The following is a 21,845-nucleotide window of genomic DNA, read 5'->3' on the forward strand; positions in this document are numbered from 1 at the left end:
GAACGGTTTAATTAATGAAACTGGTGAGTTCATGGGATCTGGTCTAACTGAGGGATGGTGTGTCAACAAGCTACATTTAAGCAAATAAGGTTAATGTGAATGGACAAAATGGACAATATCAGTGTGGCTGTCTTACAGGATTGGATTATATATATATATATATATATGTGTGTGTGTGTGTGTGTGTGTGTGTGTGTGTGTGTGTGTGTGTGTGTGCTGTCAGAAATCAAATATAGCAACAGATATTTCGTTTTGAATATAGCCTCATGATCCAATAGCAAAGTTTTTGCTATCATGAATCATAGTGAACAGTGACTATATTAGAGAACGCTTTCTCTCCAAAATAATTTTAATGTAGTACTGTTTCTGTTTACTACATCTGCTGCTACTGCTTTTAGTAACTTGTAGTTCATAATAAATGGGTGTAATTTAAGCTTCTATGAATGATCATCTGCTGTAATTAGAACACAATTATTAAACACTCATCTAAAACAGTAAACCTCCTTATTGCTTCTGTTCTGCAAAGGTCACAATAATACACACAAACTTGCTTTCACTTTACATTGCTGTTATTCATATCACAGATACAGTCAGATCATAAAACAATTATAGTAACTCATTGCTGTCATATTTGCACCATTGTACACAATTGACCAGCTCTACATTGTACATTACACCCATCCTCCTAGCACTGTTTCAGTAACTAATAACGCCACTTTCCCTCCCCCCTCAACTCCCACCCCTCCCACAGAGTGAAAACGATTAACAGTACATCCACACACTGGATCCCCTTTTAGTTCACAGACTTGCCTGGACACAGAGGACAGACCAGATGAGATGGGGGGGATTGTGGGATCTGGATCCAGGCTCTGCTCAGTACACATGTCCAGTTTCATGTAGCGTTAGAGGACCAGCATTGAGGTTCTTAGATAAGAAAAGGGTATCTGTACAGCAGGGGTCCCCTTTTGGTCACGGCTGGGAATGTGATGGGAATTCAAAGGTTTTTAGGAAGAGGAGGAGAGTTGTGAAGTAAGAAAGCTCAGCTTTTTGCCATTTTGTCAGAGGTTACTGAGGAGGGTCAAGAGGAAAACGGAGCACAATTCTCAGTGATGAAAAAGAAAACAGATGGGTGCAAACCTGCTCCTTTCATGGAAAAAAATCCTATATAAAATAAATGAATAAAAGTAGCAACAACAAAAAAACACATTCATCCATAATTTGTTACATAATATAGTAAAAATAAATGATGAGGAATAACATGATTCATCATTGAGAAGGGGACTGTCAGATGTGTTCAAGGAGTGGGGGTCAGTCAATCCTCTGAGCTTGATGAGGAGTCAGAGTCCTTCTGTGCTATGATGACATCGTCCAATAGCGCTTCTTGATCCGAGCTGTCATAGTCACCTTGGGAAAGGCTGTCGCCGCCCTCCATTTTAACGTCAAAGTCCGGACTGGTAAGGAAGTGATGGGAGGTCTCCAGGTCCTCCTCGTCCATCATGTAGGCTCCATCAGAGACCAGAGTTTCCTCCTCAACTCCATCCAGGTTGGGGTCCTCAGGAGTAGGCTCTGGAGTGTGGTGATGGTGGTGGTGGTGGTGGTGATGATGGTGGCGGCGTCGGCTTTTCTTGGGGATCTCTGAGTGCTCAGTCAGCAGTCGGTGGAAGAGGGTCTCGGGCAGGAAGCCCTGGGAGAGGGAAAATTACTATTAGAAAGTCCACTAGGAAAAATACTGAACAAAGCAGGATGTCTCTTACACTGTGGTGACCAGAGTTTCACAGTCTTTCTCAGAGTTGAATTTAAAGGTCAGGGAGAAGAATTTTTCTCTGTATCTAAATGTGATCAGTGGGGCTGTACCTGGGGTAGAGACAGACAAGGCCAATAACAACTTTATAGGAATTAGGATTTGTCCCAGTAGAGCGAGGATCAATTGTTATTTCAAATCAAACTTCATGTTAGCTTGTTAAATCTATCCCTCTCTTTTTCTCTTCTTTCTCTTTCTCTTTCCCTTCCTCTGGGCATTACCGCTGTCTCCACTTCCTGTGACCATCATTTCAAATTAATAGCCCTCTGCAGAGTGGTGTAATCGCAACTTCCTAAGACTGAAGCGCTGACAGTAATTTTCTTGCGGCAGGCTGTCACTACAAAATGTGTACAGCAGAAACACTGTAGACATAAAGCTGGCATCTTGTTCATAGCTCAGTTATGAAATCCTCCTGCACCATGTCTCTCCTGGCGGTGTGCTGCCACAGTAAGCCTGTTTTAATTCACCACAATACCGGTAGTTTCCATTTTAGATGTGCACATTCCTGCAATGGGCAGTGAATAGTCGACATTTAGGGGGCAGCCCTAGTGATTAGTTTGGAATATTCTTTTCCAGCAAACCGCACCTACACTTCATTTTAACTACATTTCATTTAAATGCGTTTTGAAAATCAGAACTAAATACTTTTTATCAATAGTGTCAGCTACCACAGTTATTCTGCGTGGGAACAGAGTATGTCTTACAGCTTCTTTTACTAAATGTGGCATCAGGAAACAAGTGAAACATGAAGCTGCTTTTCTAAGTAGTAACAGTATATAAATATTGATTACGTACAGAATTCCGAACAGTTTCAGACCACTCAGGTGCTACAGCATTATCAGGATTCTCCTCCAGATATTCCCTCAGATCTTGCAGCATTGGACAGAAAGCAGCTCCAACCTTCACAGAAAAAACATTTGGATGTGCATTAGCAAGAGATAACACACAGGCAAAAGTCAAATCTAGAAAGTTGTGTGTATTGTATTAATCATGGCTCACCTTCTTTCCAGTCCTCATGTTAATGATCTTGACCTTCTCACTGCCTGTCAGGGCTTTATCTGCCCTCCTCCTCCTCTTCCTCTTGCTCCTGTTCACAAGAAGCTGAAGAAACAGGACAAATGATGTGAAGGGGCAGAAAAAAAAATTGTTTTCCTACCCAACCTGAGACCAAGATTTGATTATGAACATGGCAGTATGACAGGTGTCTGATAAGTGTCATGAATTTACCTCCAGCATGTCTCCCTCCACCTCATAATCTGGATTCTCCTTCAGCCAGGTGGGTGGGTCCCTCCGTCGAGGAATACGTTCCAGTGGATCGTGGAGTCCATCTGGGTCCGATAACTGAGAGAGAGACAGAGAAAAAAGTGATCAAACTACATCCAAAGTTTTATTTTTGAATCTAACTCCACCTGCGTAACAGAGGACCACATGTAACCCTGCCACATGTACCTCTTGGTCCTTGCGCCTCTTGCGACTGCTGCTCTCTCCCCCTGACCCATTGGGCATCAGGGCCTGCTTAGAGAAAGTCAGCTTCAGCCCCTCCTCCTGGAAGGGTGAGAGACAGAGAGGCCTCTAATTTACTGCTGCACCTTATAATGCCTATTTTTGATTTTCAACATTTCTTTCAAAGAACTTGCACTGAAGCCTTTCAGATTCACACAGATAAACTGACCTTCATGGCCAATAAAAGCTACAGAGCATCAGTTTTTACATATTTTAGTATAACAGTCTACCAATTCCTCAATTTTGATATTATTTCATCCTCCGCTGTATTCTCACCTTAAGGAGTTTGACAGTGAACTCTCCATCATCTCCTTCTGCCCCAGGGCCACCCGGCATGCTGCTGGGTTTACGGATCACCCTTGTGTAGGCCGTCTCGTCTCCCACCAGCTCTGAGCCCGGGTTGAGTTGAGCCTCGGGCACATATCGCCGTCCTGAGGGCCACTGACCGCTCAGCACCAGCGTACACAAACTGTCCAGACGGTTGATCAACACACGGTCCTGAGACAAAGAAGGAGCCCCATGTATCAGTCACAAATAAACATGGTTTATTCTTTTGAGAGAAATGCTCTGAAAATTGTATCAGGTTTAGACATATATACTGCAAACTGTAAATAAATTACCTTGGGCCAGTCAACTCTGAGAGGATCAGGGGGTGGAATACCATCCTGAGATGGAGTCATGGAGAGTAAACTATTATCTTCATCCACGTCACACACCTTTATGCCTGCTATGAACAAACAGGGAAAATAATTAAATTGGTTATTCTTTTTTATTTTGATTTTTGCAGCATTTAACATTCCATCTTTTTCTTTATGTATCAACTTACCTCTTTCCACCTCTTCTTCACTCTCTCCGCTATCATCACTGCTGCCTGATCGCTCCGAGGTCGATGAGCCTGAATCAGAATCAGAATCTGAATCAGACCCTCCCTCTCCCTTCCTTTCTCCTCCCGTTCTACCTCCCCTCTCTCTACTCCTCTTGAAGCTCCAGCCCTGCCCCCGCACTTTTCCATCATGGTGACTCAAAGGCGTGCTCTGCAGGTCAGCACTGATTTCAGCTCCGAGCAACCGGGCGTCCTCATCGGCTCCCTCCTCCTTCACACTAGGCAGGTCCTCCTCAGTCTTGGGCTGAATGAGGGGCATGATGGGCAGTGCCTGGGGTGGGGGTGGAGGGGGTGGGGCCTGCTGGTTCTGGATAAATTCCTCCCGGGCCTGACTAAAGGTGAACTGTGGGTCTGAGAAGATGGAGAGCTCAGTGCGGCTGACGCCATGCAGAGCAGCACCAAGCATCAGCTGATGATCATGCTCTGGTATGTTCCACCAGGCAGGCAGCTCTGAGGTGTGCGGGGCCAGAGGCAGGCAGTCCTTCAGGGAGGGGTGGGGCAGGACTCGCTCGCGGAGACGACGCAGGAGGCTAATACGGTAAAGGGTACGGGAAGCACGCTCCTCTGTGATGGGGGCCACAGTCTGGGAAAGCTCTGATGGATCTAAGTAAGATGAGAATAAGAAAATAAAAGATAATTCAGTGCTTGTAAACTCAACATACCTGGCTTTGATCAGACTGCCATTTATCAAATGCCATTCATGCAAATATGATGTGCACAAATATGAGTCCCTAGTTAAAACATGTAGTTTACATTAGATCAAATGAACAGTTCACACTGTGGACGTAATCATCCAGCACTAGGGCTGGGTATCGAACTTCAGTTCTTTTATGGCATAGACCGAAATGCTTCAATACTACCCGGCATCAAAAGATGCCTCGTTTTTTGGTGCCAAGTTTCGGTACCAAGGAGTTAATCACGTGATCAAGATCTGATAATGCTGCCAGTGGTTGGCTGTAACGTTACACACAGTAGAGGCATGCAGGAAAAATACTTATGTGGTTATGCCCACAGACGCGGTTCACGTGTATCTGTGTTGTGAACTACAGTGTGTGTGTGTGTGTGTGTGTCGACGCGGTTAAAAAAATGTGACTGAGGTCCATTTTAGCAAGACTGATGCCAATAGTGCGCAATGCAATATCTGCAAAAAGGACATTGTTGCTAAGGCAACACGACCAATCTGATGAAGCATTTGAACGTGCACGGAATCAGTTTAAGAGCTTTTAGATTAAAGATCCTTAGTTCTTTTGCACTGAAAATTATTTGTTGTATATTTTTTATGTTAGAAAACTGCTTTGAGTGAAAAAAATGCCAAAGCTGAAAGATAAAACTCAAGATTTGTACCATAATATGTAATATAATTTTCTTTGTTAGAACTGATTGGATAAAATTGGTATCAAAAAAGTATCGTTCAGGAACTGTTATTGAAGTCAAGGTATCGGTCTCGGTATCGAAAATTTATGAATGATACCCAGCCCTATACAACACAGTAACCACTGATTACATAACCAGTGACCACATCTTGCCAATGTATTAAGTAGCAGTTACCTTCACCACGGCCTGGGCGGAGGTGGCAAACCCTCCGGCACATGGCAACAAAAGATCGGAAGTATCGACTGAGGCTCTCATCCGTTTTTTTATCCAGACGAGCAAAGGTACGGAAGCGGGTCCAGTCAAAATCAGGTTCTGCACCCTCTGTAAGATCTGGTTCTTTTTTCATCTTCTCCACACCAAAGGTTGATACGACACGGTAGAAGTCACACTCCTCCCTACGGGTCCACCTAGGGGAAGAACAGAGGGGTGAGGTGGGACTGATCTAACTTTGAGACTGATGGGAAAATTGTGTGCCAACAATTCAGAAACCCATCACTGACGCAAACAATCCTGGAAACCATCTGCATGTGGTGAACTCTGTAGAATGGTGTAATACCAGCGTACCTCTGCTGACGCTCTTGTCGTGCAATCTCCTTCAGCTTGCTGGCCTGTTCGCACCGTCTGCGCCTGCGGTCTCCCTTTGCCTCGGCTTCAATCTTCAGCTGCTCCTGTCTGTAGCTGCGTTGGTACGCTGTGATAAGCCGCCGCAACCGCGCCGTAAGTGACGAGCTCGAGGGCCAGTCACATGCGCCGCTCTGGCTCAATACGCTTTCTGTGACCACTGGCCCTGCCTTGTCTTCGACAGAAATCTCATCGTCCACGTTCATAGAGTCGGGCTGGAGGACAATGTCAAACAGAGACATATTACTACATTTTCTATTACTATTGCTCAGTACCAAAATATTCAACCATGTCTATGCAAACAGACCGGCACAGACAGAACCACTTGAATGTGATGACTCAGACGCATACCTCCTCAAAAAGATCCTTGTGCCTTGACGCAGGCTTGAACTCTGGGTCCTCTGAGTATTTGTCATAGTCGGCACTGCACAACACAAACCATAGAGCAACATTAAAGCAAAAAGCCAGCTATAACATACAAAAGAACCTGTGCAGCTTTGCACATAAATGTGAAATTTATAGAGCTGTTGATTGACAATGTAGGCATCACTCACTCGTCTCCCAGCTCAGTGTCACCGGTGTGCTGCTCGGCATCAATGGCCTTGTCATCAGGTCGACCAGCTCTCTCCAAGAAGCAGAGGCAGGGATCGGCACGCATGGTGGTGTACATTTCATAACCTAGTAACAGGGACACAGTGAAGGGTGTTACAAAAAACCAGAACAAACAAACGTGACATGTTCCAGATTTAAAGTAAGACAAGTGAACCTGTACTTAAGTCATAACTCAAAAATGTTAGAAACTTCTACAGAGAGAGAACATACCATGTTTGAACACGCCAGCAAGCAGAGAGCGGTCCGCCTCAGCATCCCACCATCCTGCTGGTACCTCCTGTTGCTCCATCTCAGGCATCCAGATATCAACATCCCTGAAAGAAGCATTCATTTCTTTACAGTGTTCCAGAGTTAACTTGAGAAAGTGTGTATGAACTTGGCTTGATGTACTACATACTTGATGTCGGCCCCTTTCAGGACAGAGTCGGCGTGTTCACCAATCACCTCCTGTTTCAGGTAGTAGAGCATACGCACCCTCAGCAGCACCCTGAGGTGGGGGAGGAGATGTTTTAATGTTTGAACATTTAGATGAGAATTCATACAAATATATACATTTAGCAAAACACAGCTGATTGGGCTTCACTGACTTGTTGCACTGGTGTTTGAGGTGTTTGCGGTAGCTGTCATCCAGCAGCAGGGTGTCAGGGTTGTACTTGCGGATCCACTCCACTTTCTGAACATCAAATGTGCTCTGGGCTTTTACCCTCTTACCCTTCCTGCCTCTTGGAACAGGGATGGACAAGCCTATGCGCAGAAAAGAAAATATTGCAATATTAAAGTAGTAAAGTTAAGAATATACAAATATAGAAACACACCGCTCAAATGATGTAGCAGATGATATGAAATAAGGAAAATTCTTCAGTATACACACTTAGGTGTAGCAGGTAGGAACACATGTTTTCTCTCCACTCAGTCACTCTTCCACAGTTTCAGTTTGAAATATTTTATGTCTTATCTATGCACAGCCTCTTACCAGAGTGGTTAAGTAGTGTTGTGGGTTCACGCCCATTCTCCGGTGGTGTGATGAGCTCCCAGATGAAACTCTTGATGTTCTCATCTCCACGGTAGTGGAGAAGACAAAAGACCAGGATGACACGGCAGATCGTCTCAACGTCACGTTCACTCAAACGCCGCTTACATCTAGCGTGAGACAAGATGTCCCTCCAACGACCCCAACTGCAAAAGAACATGCGTAAAGGGTAAAAATTGATAAAATATTTAAAAAATACATATGGCACATTAAAGCTGTAAGTTAAGTCTACATACCCATAGACAAGCAGGTGTTTCTCCACCCGGAAACAATCTGTGCGGCCGTATCCTCCTCCACTGTGGCGGTCGGAGCGTCGGGAGGCACGAGACTGTCTGGAATTGGCTGGTGGATACTCATCATCACTATCCAGGTCAGACAGGTCTCCACCTTCACCTCGTAAACTGGAATACTGACGGGTCTGCTTGCGCACTCTGGGAGTGTCAATCACGAGGGTGTTCTGTGGGAGGGAGGAGTAACTTTTAGTCTATTATATACTATTATATATTACTTCAACCAAAATATGAACATTTTAATAATACATGCTAATTTACATTAATGCAAATATAACCCCAAAAAACATCACATTTACCTTCCGGTTGATGGAGTCCATGTCTATGTCGGCTTTCTTGGCCCACTTCTGCCAGAATTCAGGGTCATCAAGGGCAATGTCATTGCGGTTCTCAGAGGCCACAAAACTGGCCTTGGAGAAGGTAGAGCCCTTGCCCTCACTCTCAATGGTGATGGTGGTGGCTCTTCGCTGAAGGATCTGGTCAATGTCCTCCTCACAAAAGCGACTGCCCTCATCATTCTCATCCATAATGGCAGCATACGCTCCCTTCCTCAGGAGGTCCTCTATCTCCTTCTTAGAGAACTGCTGGATCTGTTGAAGGTGATATAGAAAGCTGTTTATGGCAGTGTTCCAAACTGGGAGAGGGAAACTATAGGGCTGTCCCAGTATCTGCATTTGCAGCATTTGCAAGTAGTCAAGTGCCTACTTGTGGAAAGTATTTCCAGTAACTACCACAGTGGCTAAGTGCCCACTGAGACCACAAACATGACAAGGTTTAACAGAGCTCACTGGGACACACTTGGTTGATCCAGTCACTCCCACGAATACAAATGTGGTACGTAGTACAATCCAGCTCAGAAGATTTGTTCAAATAAATAAGTAGGATCAACCATACAGTATTACAGTTGCATCATATGACAGTAAAAAAATGCAATTTTGGGAGCTGAGGAATACAATTAAAAAAGCAATTGAATCTAGGAGTACATTGGTACTGTATATTAAAATAAGACACAATATATTTCTGAATGGTTTCAGTCTGAATTTTAAAAGATGGATCATATTCCTCTCTCTCCGATGAAAGAATGTGACATGTGTCAGATATCATAATAACCATCTGAGGAAGTTCTGCCATAACTGTGTATTTGGACATGAATAATAATATTAACTGTCAGTCCAACATGTCACAAACTTCATAAACTGTTGATTATTTTCGCCCTGAAATCTGGTCCGGAGTGGTGTGGAACTTGATACCGTGGTGAACTGGGATACATTTAGCTCTGAATGCCACTTCAAAGTAGCATCAGAAATGTGCATCAAGTGTGAGTTAAGTGTACTGTGTGTTGGCATTTTTCCAACATGGGACACACTTGTCTACGACTTGTAGGCTAGTGAAAGTAGCCCACTTTAGTGATCAATATTACGAGTGTGAGAATTGGGACACAGACACAATTTTTTGGAAGTGGACAACATGTAATACAAGTGACAAACCTAAAAATAACCTGGTTTGATTTAGTGACTTGCAGTTTTCTTACCCCATTGACATTGCTGTCTTTGTTGCCACTCATGCTCTGCAGGACAGCACGGTCCAACCCAAGCTTCAGACTTGCTTTATCCAGCATCTCCCTCTCATAGGAGTTCCTGGTTATCAGACGGTAGACCTTAACCGCCTTAGACTGACCAATACGGTGACACCTTGCTTGGGCCTGGAACAAAAATAATGATCAGAAGAGTGTAATATGGAGCTGCTGACATAAAAACTCTAAATGAGAAATGTAAAAACAAACATGTTTATCAATCTCTAAACAAAGAAATCTGTGTGCATGTCCCTAAATACAAAGGTGACAGTACAGCATGGACTTGTACCTGCAGGTCATTTTGGGGGTTCCAGTCAGAGTCAAATATAACACAGGTGTCGGCAGCAGTGAGGTTAATACCCAGGCCACCAGCACGGGTACACAGCAGGAAGACAAAGCGGTCTGAGTCAGGCTTGCTAAAGCGATCGATGGCAGCCTGTCGCAAGTTCCCACGCACTCTGCCATCAATTCGCTCATAAAGGTATCTGTTAATTACAAAAAAAAGAAAAAAGGTTTAACATTTTACATTATCACATAAGTCCATAACCTGATGACAGTTATTAAATTTTAGCTTAGATCTTATAAATAATATGATGCAGTTGATTCCGACTGACGACTTATGTATACTGATTACAAATTACAGCGTTATATTTAAATATCAATGTAGTACAATACACCATGACCCTCGTACCTCTTGTTGATGAGGTAGTCCTCCAGAATGTCTAAGCAGCGCACCATCTGGGAGAAGATGAGCACTTTGTGGCCACCAGCCTTAAGGCGAGGCAGCAGCTTGTCCAGTAGCACCAGCTTGCCAGCTGACCGAATCAAGGCCTGCAAATGGAAGTCAGGGGCCAGGGGGTCATACACCTCCCGCAACTCTGCCACGATCTTCTCCTCTGCACCTGGAAAAGAGAGAGACAGACAAATATAATTTCATTTTGCTGTCCACTTGTAGTGGATACGTACTTATCTGCTGTGGAGCCTTTTAGTATTGAGATGCATATTTGATTCATCATCAGCCCAAGTAAAATGTCAGTTACATTATGTCACGCTGAACTCCAGCTGCCAAGGTTAATGTTAACCAACAAAAACAACAACAGAACACGTGCGTAACTTATGAATTAGAGTGAGTGACAGTCATGTTCAACTCATATACTATATGGACCTTTCTTAGTGCATCCAGTCAGGGAAACATCTGACGATGTGGTATTATTCATAGTAGAAGCCCTTTAAGATTCCATTTTAAAAAAAATTGTATAATTAAAAAGAAATGTTTTACTTGCATTTTTAAAATCAGCAATAACTTACAGTTCTTTACACGGCAACTAAATTATGTAATGACTTATGCAGCTTATCTCTCAGTACTCTTCAAACCTGCAGTGAGTGCAGCTTAGAGTACTTATCGTGTAGGCAGCTTTAGGGAAACATTCCACCTCTGATTTAACATAAGCTCACTCTGCTAAATGGCCCCAAATAAATACATACTGCATAGAATAATAGCACCATCTGCAACACTGTCTTTGTCAGCCAAGTGGAATGATAATAACACATGGAACTGGCCGTTAAATCATTTTATGGGCAGTATAGCACAATTCAGATCAGTTATTATTGGAAAAAGATGCCGAGCTGTATATTTGCAAGCCTGAATATAAAAAGCAAACATAAAAACAGCAAGATGCCTGATACAAAGAGCTAAACAACCACCAGCAGCTATTGCTAATGACAGACAACATCAGCAAAGAGGATAAAACTTATCTACAGTGCCTGCACACAAGTGAGTTAATATTGTGATGCAATACCATTGATGAGGTAGGGGTGGTTGCAGCACTTGCGCAGCTCCATCATAGTGTTGAGCAGGTTGGGGACATTGCTGTTACTGTTGGCCCCTAAACTGAGGAAACTGAAGTTCCGCTCCAAGATGGCTCGGTAGTACTTCTTCTGGACATCTGTCAGCTCAACCTGAGGGGAAACACAGCCAGATATTTTAGTTCAAAGGCAGCTTTATAACATATTGTAATTTGTACTGTTTGTATGTTTATTTTGAGAGTTATTGCAGGCTTGTCTTGATGCATCTCTGTTACTGATTATTAATGTGTTTCATCTTTTTACATCCCATATATATTTTAGAATTATTAATAAACCCATAAATAATCTCTAAATAAATCCTCATTCATCACTTTTCCAGAGCAGTTTGGTTTCCAGTCATTTATATAAAGATGGGAAAGACAAATTGTTATTTTGTTTATGTCATTCAAAACTCCAAACACAACACATGATTCAAAGAAAACCGACACTACTTAAACTAACCTCAATGATGGTCTCCTGTTTAGGTGCCAAGTTCTTCTCAACATCCTCCTTAAGCCTTCTTAACATCATGGGTTTCAAGATGGCCTGCAGCTTTTGAACCTAATGGACCAAAACGAAGCACTTATTCAATGACAGTTGGACATTGCCAGTTACACATGAGATATGACAGAACAGCCAAAACACGGAGCCAATGAATGGGTAGGTGTAGGTGTGTGAACTGAGTGTTTATTTCACACCTGTTCCTCTGTTTTGAGGTCTCCAAAGTCTCTGAGGAATTCTGTCTCAGAGGGGAACTGAGCAGGCTCCAGGAAATGAAGCAGGCTGAAGAGTTCCTCCACAGTATTTTGAAGAGGAGTGCCGGTCAACAACACTTTGTGTTCCTGGGAGAAACCACAGAGCATGGGCCAAAAGATAAAGATGAAGCAAAGACAGGCAGTGGAGGACAGAAATGATAACAGGCAGAGAGATAATGAAACAAAAGATGTGTAAAAGAAGGGGACAATACAGAAGAAACAGGAAGGAGGACCAGGAAATAAGAAGGGAGAGGAAGAGAAATGTAACAATTGAGGAAAAATTAAGTCTTAAAAACTTTCAAAAACCATTTCAAGTGAATGTTTATGTCAAAATATGTAAAAGAGATTTTTAACCTCAGCTCAAAGTGCAACATTTAACCATAGGGCTGTTGTAGTAGCAGAAATCATTTCCAGCACATTTGACCACTGGTTACAGCTATGAAGCAGCATTAGCTGTGATCTACTCACCAGATCCAGCATCTTCAAGCTGTCCAACAGCTTGCAGTTGCGGTTCTTGAGTCGATGAGCCTCATCAATGATGACACAACGCCAGGAGATCTCTCTCAGCTCAGGGCAGTCAGACAACACCATCTCAAAGGTTGTGATGAGGGCATCAAACTTATATGCACCTGGTATCAAATGCTCCTGTAAACAGAATATCAGATTTCATTTGGCATGTTTAACATCAGTAAAGCTGAATGACAACAACTGTCATCAGTAACCGTACCTTGTCATCCTTGCAGTACATCTCATACTGCTGGATCATCTGTCTGCTGGCCAGGCTGCCGTGGTAGACAATAGCGTTCATGTGGGTCCACGTGGAGAACTCTCTCTCCCAGTTGGTGATGGTGGAGAGTGGAGCAATGACAAGGAAGGGACCTTGGACTCCAGCAGCATACACCTCTGACAGCAGAGCGATGGACTGGATAGTCTTCCCCAGACCCATCTCATCTGCCAGGATACAGTTCTGCCTGAGAGACAAGAAATGGGATGTGAACTCTGAAGCCTCACGATAGGCAATTAACAAGCATTTTCCCAAATGGATTAACTATTTCCAAAATACAGATGAAACAATGCCTACTTCATGTTGTCCGTTCATGTTATGTTCTACTATAATCCTGATTCTAAAGTTTCTACTGCTACTACTTTAATTAAAGCACCATGCCCAGTAAAAATGACCTACTTTGTAAAGGTAACAGTGTGTGACAAATACCTGTTGTACCAGTTGAAGAGCAGCCAGTTAACTCCTTCCAGCTGGTACTCTCTGAGTGTGTTGCCATTCTTGTACTCTCTGGTTTCCTCCAGCTTCTTCCATGAACTGGCTGCAGGCCGTGGCTGAGGAGAGAGAAGGAAAAATGAATGAAAAGAACATAAGGTATGACGACACAGGAAACACACCTTGCTTGCTTGTTACTTTACACAGACTCCTGAGGAAAGGACACCAAAGTATTTTATCTACATTTCAAGTTGGAAGTTGGAGAAAAGCAAGAGTTGGTCCAGTCAGTTAAACATTGCTTAAAGTTGAACCTTTCTCAACTTCTGTGTTGCGCCACTGGACGCCTCTTGAGTCATGCTAGGCACGATTAGTTTTTTCTTAGTCTTATTCATGGTGTTCATGGTGGGAACTGTTGGGTTCAGGCTCTATTATATTGTAAGGTCTTGACTTTATTCTGTAAAGTCTATTGAACTAAACTGAACTGAATTCACACACAATGACTCCATTTTTTGATTCTACGTGTGGATGAGGTGTGAGATAGCACATACTGCAACATCATTGTTTAAGTAAGTATTAAATTGGAAATGTGCATAAAAAAACAGTTGTTTAGAAATAAACTTAAGATAAAAACTGCATCCAGCTACCTTCAACTTGACCACTCACCGTTCTCTTCAGGCGAGGTTGTCTGTTTTGGATTTTGCTGAACTCTTCGACCTTGCCCTCATCCACATCCTCTTTCAGCTCCCAAGTGGCGTCTTCATAGGGCAGAGAGCACCACTTCACCAAATAGTAGATAACAGGCTAGAGAGAAAAGTGTGAAAGCAAGTATTTAACTTCTGCAAATATGCTAACTCATAAAAGTTATATTTCCGAAAGAAAAAACAACACAACAGTTCAGCTACACAGCCAAGAAAGGAATAGCTAATCTCTTTTGTCCAGTCGTTAAAGTGATGTCTTGAGGAGCCCTATCCCCTCACCTCGCCGTTATCCTTGTCCACACTATGGGACACATCCAGGATCCTGTCCACCTCCACATAATCTGGGTTAAAAGGCTCCTCATCCTGAAGAGAACAACAGGGTCAGCGACAGTAGAAATATTTTCAAGTTTATAGTTCAAGCAGTTGAGCTACAAAATAAGATGCTTAAGCATGTGTCCCTCTCACCTCCTGGAAGATGTGCCTCATTTGTGCGTGTTTGGTCTTGAACCTCTTGATCTTTTGATGGATCCTCTTGTCTTTCTCCAGCTGCTCCAAACTGGCCCACTCACAGTGTAAGTATGAACTGAGAACAAGAGTGTCAGGTTTTACTCATCTGGTTGTCTACTTAAGAAATAGAGATTGTCAGTGTCAAAGGCAAAGTTATTCACTGAGATAATGAAACTTACTAGTTCTTGTATTTTACAAAGAATTCCTCGACATTGGTGTACTGGCCTGTGGAAACCTTGAAGAGAGGAAGACTGTTAGGATATTCTTTACAAAATAGATTCAAGTTTTTAAGAAGCGTTATAGAACAAAATCTAAAATGTATTACGCATACTTCTTTTTTGGTTAATCTCATAGACAAAACTTTGTCTACAATGGCAGCATCTTCCTCACTCGGGTTTTCCTGTAAAAATATAAAGTAATATATTAGTAAGATGCAAATCCAGCACTGCAAAAGCATGTATCAAATAGATCAACAAACACCACCTTGTCAGATATTATCCATTTAATTTCAAGTAATTTTCTTTCACTCTCTCCTATGAAGAAATAACTTTTATGATTACAATGTTTCAACTGTTTCACACTCACCACAAAGAACTGCATGCTGGGCAGTCCGTCACCATCTAGCTCCATTTCTTGTTTAAGCTGTGCTGCTGTCCCACCACTGATGGATGCCACAGCTGCTGCGGTTGTAGTAACATCTACATCCTCCTGCTCATCCTCATCATCTGTTATCTTAATGTCCAGGTCCTCTGTGTACTTCTTCCTCTTCACCACACGATTGGAGCGCCTCTTCTGATCAGAAAAGACAGGCGTGTGTTCAGTGTGTTTTTCTGGTGATCAGCAATACACTGAATAAAAGGATATTTTTCTCTAGTGTTCCGGCAACAAAGGCACCCACATGACCATACACATCAACTTATGTCAAACGAGAGGCATGATTAAATGTTCCACTGCAACTGTGTACAGTATTTTCTCCACTTCAAATTGGACAACAAAAGGTATGTGCACTGCAAGTTGTATTGATGACTTCAGCAACAAAATAGCAAAGTTATCTGCATCTGTGTGTTTACGTATGAGAGGTTTCAGTGATGTTTTTCTCTCATTTATTGAAACACAACATCAAATAGGATTCAAACTTTTAGGATGTCCTTTAAATTGTATGGGTGTGTGCCAACCCTCTCACAATGAAGCTCCACAACAACCCTGCAGTAGTGCTTATCTAAAACTAGGAAAGAAAGCATTCCCAATCCATTCATATCATATCTATTTTGGAAAAAAAACAGAAAGCTGCCTTTACATTTAATTAAGTGTTGTCTGAAGAGTGAGACGTGTTTGTATGTGTACCATTATCATGTCATCCTCCAGTGCAGCAGGTGAGGCAGGGCTCAACTCCCCATCAGAGTGGTCTGAGGACATGTTTCTCTTTCGTTTCTTTGCTCCCACAAGAGTAATAGTGCTGCAGGAAGAGGAAAGACAAAGACAGACTAATGTAGCTGCAAAAGGACGGTAATGAACATTGTTCTAAAATACAGAAATAAGTTAGATTTAAATGATTCCCTCTGTCACCTACTCATCACATACACATAACTTACTTTGTCTTAGTTTTGCTTTTGCTTTTGTTCCCAGTCCCAGGAATTACTGTGCCTCCAGCCACTCCAACTGTTCCCCCTGGTGTCTTCACTTTGCTCTTTTTGTCAGCTCCACCCGCAATCTTGGGCGTCGTTCCACCAGCAACAGGACTTTTCTTCTTGCTCCCTCCTCCACTGGTCTTTTTCTTAGCAGCAGACACCACAGTTACTGTGCCCCCCATCTCAGGAGAGGTCTGGGTTGTTGGAAGCTCATCCTGGTTCAGAACTCTAGGCAGATTCTTCTCACCACGTGCTTTGGCCCGAGCTATAGCCTCAGCCACTATACGGTTTGCCTTCTCTTGCTTACACAGAATCTCTACTCGTCGGACAGAAGCAGGCTCGCCAGGGGCCTTGGTGATGCGGATGGCCTGGGATGGAGTGGTGGTTGTGGTAGTGGAGGGGCCTGCAGTAGACGTGTTGATGACCTTCACCACAGAGACTGTCCCACCAGCTGAGGATGCTGAGCTTGTCTGAGTGAAAGAGAATGTTGAAAAGTGTGTTTAGTTTTTTGCAAAAATCCCTAAGCCTCTGTCTAATCTGTGTAGAATAAGAAAATATCTATACACATGTGGAGGCCTACCTGTGGCTGCAGAAGCATTTTGAGTGGCACTGCAACTCTTTGTCCTCCTTGGCCCTGCGAGAGCAACACCTGTGGGCTGCCAGTATTTCCTGCTCCTGAAACCAGCTGGTACTGTGAGAGTGAAAAAAGAGACGCGTCAAATCTCCTTTGAAAATAATCTCATAACAAGACAATGTCAGATTAGATATGAGCTAGAAATCTGGCTAGATTTTAAGGAAAATCTGCCAATTTAGTGTCTTATCACCTGCCACATTAAAAACCATAAGACAGCAAACAAACACATTTCCAAAAATGTAGCCATGTTGCTTCAAGGTGGTTGCAAATACAGCCATAACAGTATAAATCAAACGCAAACTAAACAGCAAGCATAAACAAGATGCAAATCAATTCCTTAAACAATATGATAATTTTTCAAATTCATTATAATTTACATTGAATATTAGAAATACAATGAAAATGCACCACATTCAACCTGAAACTGTTCAATCTTCTGTAATGAAGACATGTAGATATCTGATTCTTCATTTTGAACATAGCTGATAAAAGAAGAAAGCTTTAACATTAACTGCCAATGGATACTTGTTAAGAGACAATGTGGGAATGTTCATTATTTGGACTGATCTGTATCTGCTACACAAAAGTAGCCATTATTCTTTTGGTGGTGTACTGTAACAGTTTATGGAGTCCTGGGCTTGCACATCTAAAGCAAGCAGAACCAACTGCTCTATTCCAACACAATTGTTAGCAAACTAAAATATTAGTCACACAGGGCCACATTTGTTGTGGCTGCTGCGGGCATTTTGCCAGGCAACAACATATGACAGGGGGTCAGTTTTCAGAATACAGCATTTTCAGTAACTGGCTACTGGGGAATTGTTGCAAACTTGACTTTCAAAAAGACAGATGTCAGTGAAAAGAAATTACATGTCATGTGGGCAACACTAATCTGATTAAACAAACAGATGCCTCGAAACTCTAACACACTTATTTCTCACCTTAACTCCTCCTTGTTGGTTGGGCTGCTGCTGCACCTGCAGCTGAATTGTGAGGACTTTGGGCTGCCCTCCAGCTTGACCTGCAGCTCGAGCCTGGGTCAAAGCAGCTAGCTGGCTTCCCTGGAGCACCAGTTTGCCTCCAGGGAGCTGACCCAACACTAGTCTAGCTGGGGCCTGGGGCTGCTGCTGTTGCCCCCCTTGGGCTGTTTGAACCTGCTGAACCTGTGTGACCTGCTGCTGGGCTGTGACAGCTTGGGCTGCCTGTGTGGCAGAGCCAGCCTGGGAGGGCTGCTGGAGAACCAGGGTGATCCGCTTTGCTTCGCCACCCTAGAGTAGGATACAGAGAATGAGACTCATCATCAAAGTCAGGAAAAGACTGACCTAAATATACAGCCTGTGAAACTCAGCAACAACCCTGATAGCAAACCATAAAACCACCCAGCTTCACCTGCTGTTGTGCTGGGTAGTGACACCTTTGCAGGTCTGCTGTGGCAGAGGAGGTGGAGCTTACCTGTGTTTGGGCCTGCATGGCTGGCTGGAGCTGCACCTGGCCTTGGGGCTGGACTTGGATCTGAGCAGCCTGGGCTTGGGGCTGTACCTGGATCTGGGCAGCCTGGGCTTGGGTCTGGACTTGGACTTGAGTCTGGCCTTGAGCCATCTGTGTTTGGGCTGGGATCTGCACCTGAACCGGCTGGCCTTGCGTCTGTTGTACCTGCTGGGGCATGGAAGTGAGCAGCACCTGTTTCACTGGACCATTGGGAGACTGCAGCAGCCTCTGCACCCCTGCACCCACCTTTACTTGGGCTTGTCCTGGGCTTGCCTGATTCAAGACTGTACCCCCCTGCAGTATGGACATGCCAGGTTTGAGAGGAGTGCCAGACAACACACGAATAACCTTTCCACTTGTCTGGCCTGTGGCTCCTGATACAGTTTGCAGCACCTGGGCTTGACCCTGGGGTCCTTTGAGAATGACAATTTTACCACCGGCCTGCTGTGTGATGGCAGCTAACTGCTGGGGAGTGAGCTGGTGAGTTATCTGTGTGAGCTGCGGTGTCGTGGCGGTGGTGGTAGCTGGGGAGCTGGAAACAGTCAGAGGTGAGCTCAGCAGGACAGTGCTACTGGAGGCCCCGCTGGTATTACTGGCAATGGGTATGGTGGTCTGGGCCTGGATCTGAGGTACAGTATCAATGGGGGCAGGAGCAGGGGCTGGGGCCACTGTGGGAGCTGCAGCTATGGAAACAGTCTGAGCAGTTACCACTGGCACCGGCTGCTGTGTGGGTACTTGAACAGGGGCAGGGGCAGGGTCTGGGATGGTGGGGGCTGCTACAGGAACACTGAGGCCTGCGTTGACCGTAAGTTCAGGAGTGGGCTCTGGCTCAGCCGGTGGGTCCACCTGGCCCAGTGCCAGCTTGAGGGCCTCCTCCACAGGGTCTGAGGATCCCTGAGAGAAGGAGTCGTCCGGTAGAGCATCCAGGTTAAACAAGGGTGTGTCCTCAAAGAGGTCCATGATGGGATCGGCCATCTTGCCCACTCCACACAGGGAGATGGGCACAATGTTTAAAAGACTCCGAGATGGAAGCTAGATAGTTGTCAACCAATTCTTCTCAACTTTTAAGCGAACAGCTGGAAAAAAGAGGAGAGACACTATTGTCAAGGAAGCACAATTTCATGACTGACATTACTTTAAAAGATGCTGTACTGCTTGCTATAAATGTCCAGCCTGGTTCAGACCTACATACAATAACTTAAGTTTACTGCAACTAATTTAGTGGCTGCTACAGGATAACAAGAAATAACAAGAAGCAGACAGAGGCTTGGCAAATGCGGCCCTATACGGCAAAAGGCAATCCTGTAACCTCTCTGCTTTGTTTCCCTCTCAGCCCCTAATTTATTTTGAAGCATATTAACATTACAACATCATTCACTTAACCTTAGTTCCAAATGCACAGAAAGAACATGAATAGTTTACTAAACCATACAACCTTCATATAAATACACTTATATTTATCTTCTTAAGAGCTGTGACTGATATTATCAAGTTTATTCTATTATGAGTTAACAGCACCACACAACCAATTTAACAGCGTTAAAGTATTCATTTAAAAAAAAAACTTCAAATTTAAGTCAGCCCAGACAAATAAACTAATAACTGCCACTGAATTATAAAAAAAAATACTGTTTCTGAATGTAACAGCTAACTCATGGCCAGGTCCAGAAGATGCTTTCACGTGTGATAATAAATGTTTGGGAAAGATATAATAATAAAAGTAGGCAATATAATAGGTAATATACAAAGCTAAGCTATTCAAGGAACATTAAGTGAATGGAAATAGTTGGTGGTGTAGTCAGACGAGGAGGGTACTGATGCTGGAGAGGTAGGATGCTTTCCTCTCTGGTCGTATTGCAGTCTTTCACTCAAAACCGTCGGTTAGCATTAGCTTGTACCGCAACCAAGATGTGCCTATTACAAAAGCGTATGTGGCACCGAAAACATATTGAAGCTCGTAAACACGTTGTATTGTATGTTTGGAGCCATTAGTTCGCCTCTCTGTCATTTACTACCAACCATTCAGTCTACCGGACTCTCTCAATCTCATCAACAAACCGGACCAAACCAAAGCAACGTGCCACAATAACCATTGCCCGTCAACGTTCAGACACGGGTTAGGCCGCAATACTGTTTCGGTTGGTCTGCGTCTAATTTTCGGCAAAAATACCTGAAAATAACCGTCATATCCACTGCCCTAACTCTCACAGTAATAATTTCGGGGTGCTAAATTTACCTTTGCATCGACACACATGGCTTTCTCCGTCTCACAACACTGTACGATTACAGGAAACGGCCAGGGAAGAGCAGGAACTAACATTCTTGCCAGAGAAAGCGTAGAAAGCGTGCCCCTCGGATGCTATAAAAAGGCGATTGGTCCGTCTTCTCCCGAACCGGCAGCATACGCCAATTTCATTGGCTGAATGAGCTATCCGTCATACGCACGGCCGCGACAGGGCGGGATGAGAGCCATAGTTCGGTTGAGAAAACAATAAATGCGGCCTAGCTGGGATCATTTGACTGAGTGATCTTCAACATTGCTGTTTAACTACCACAGATGCTCACATTAGAGAGCGCAGGCCTGTTTGAGCTGACTGGAGAAAAATACACGGTGTTTCAATCATCTCTCAGGGTTAATAGAGTGCACGACCCAACAGGCCTGTTTGTGAATGACACACCATCAGTTTTTTCAGCGTTTTATTACATTGGCCACATCTCAGGAACCAGTCCATATCAATAAATGAATGGAGATATCCTGTATTATTGTTTTGCTGTTCTCTAGAGACACACACCCACACTCCATGGGCAAATGGACAGATTTGTGTCGATTATTATTACATTTTGAGATATTGATAACAGCTTTCTTTGAGGTATCACTGTGATGAAATGAGTGGTCTCATGAGTGATTGTAATTGAGGGTTGGCGCCCTCTAGTGCTCCCAGACTGCAACGATTTTATAGCCGTTTGTGACAAATTTTCAGTTTTTATTTTAAGCATGGGTGTTAGTGGTCACTTAAGCAAAAGTAGGCCCCTATTAACCCTTTGTTCCTTCCACAGTTTGCACACTGTGTATGCCGCCAGGTAATCATCATCATCTTTAACCTCTCACTACTACAGTCTGCAGTCCCCACCTGCCTCAAGTCAGCCACGATCATCCCAGAATGGCGACAGTAAAGATCTATTCTATTCTATTCTGATTAAACACAAATTAATGTAGGGATATACACCAAATACAAAATAAACTAGAACAGGGAAAGCCTTACAACTAGATCTTTTGATAAACATCCCCAAGATCAGGTAATCAAGTCCACATGAGGGCATTTATCACATCAGATGATGTTGTATTGTAGTGGTGCAAATTCTCAAACAAAGTTACAATTAATGATC

At 43.5% G+C, this 21,845-nt stretch overlaps 1 protein-coding gene across 4 annotated transcripts; it reads right to left on the reverse strand.

The window, feature by feature from the left end:
- Positions 1-551: 551 nt before the first annotated feature.
- chd8 (chromodomain helicase DNA binding protein 8) lies at positions 552-20,805 on the reverse strand. 4 transcript variants are annotated; one of them, XM_018677510.2, is made up of 40 exons: positions 20,695-20,805; positions 18,705-19,534; positions 18,423-18,623; positions 17,912-18,238; positions 16,917-17,027; positions 16,301-16,806; positions 16,053-16,164; positions 15,294-15,500; positions 15,040-15,108; positions 14,888-14,943; positions 14,667-14,784; positions 14,481-14,564; positions 14,167-14,304; positions 13,501-13,622; positions 13,015-13,258; positions 12,756-12,932; positions 12,231-12,374; positions 11,995-12,093; positions 11,487-11,646; positions 10,379-10,589; positions 9,977-10,172; positions 9,646-9,816; positions 8,414-8,704; positions 8,061-8,281; positions 7,768-7,970; positions 7,382-7,538; positions 7,192-7,281; positions 7,005-7,108; positions 6,737-6,860; positions 6,534-6,606; positions 6,126-6,397; positions 5,736-5,968; positions 4,131-4,790; positions 3,925-4,031; positions 3,581-3,802; positions 3,251-3,346; positions 3,029-3,142; positions 2,801-2,902; positions 2,597-2,701; positions 552-1,684 (listed from the first exon to the last, which is right to left on the reverse strand). In XM_018677510.2, the coding sequence occupies exons 2-40, from the start codon at positions 19,431-19,433 to the stop codon at positions 1,313-1,315; spliced, it is 7,728 nt and encodes a 2,575-aa protein (XP_018533026.1). In that variant the 5' UTR covers positions 19,434-19,534; positions 20,695-20,805; the 3' UTR covers positions 552-1,312. The 4 variants fall into 4 exon arrangements, with proteins under 4 accessions (XP_018533026.1, XP_018533024.1, XP_018533025.1 ...); XM_018677508.2 differs by having other exon boundaries at positions 15,294-15,497; positions 18,423-19,534; XM_018677509.2 differs by having other exon boundaries at positions 3,925-4,028; positions 18,423-19,534.
- Between the last annotated feature and the right edge of the window lie 1,040 nt (positions 20,806-21,845).

The sequence above is a fragment of the Lates calcarifer genome, linkage group LG4 (genome assembly GCF_001640805.2).
Source record: "Lates calcarifer isolate ASB-BC8 linkage group LG4, TLL_Latcal_v3, whole genome shotgun sequence".
Lineage (NCBI taxonomy): Eukaryota > Metazoa > Chordata > Actinopteri > Centropomidae > Lates > Lates calcarifer.

Coding starts and splice junctions, on each gene's coding strand:
- chd8 (XM_018677507.2), bottom strand. CDS start 19,433: ATGGCCGATCCCATCATGGACCTCTTTGAGGACACACCCTTGTTTAAC. Junction 15,109..15,293: donor CCAGCATGCAGTTCTTTGTG/GTGAGTGTGAAA, acceptor ATATTTTTACAG/GAAAACCCGAGTGAGGAAGA. Junction 12,094..12,230: donor ACCTCAAAACAGAGGAACAG/GTGTGAAATAAA, acceptor TTGGTCCATTAG/GTTCAAAAGCTGCAGGCCAT.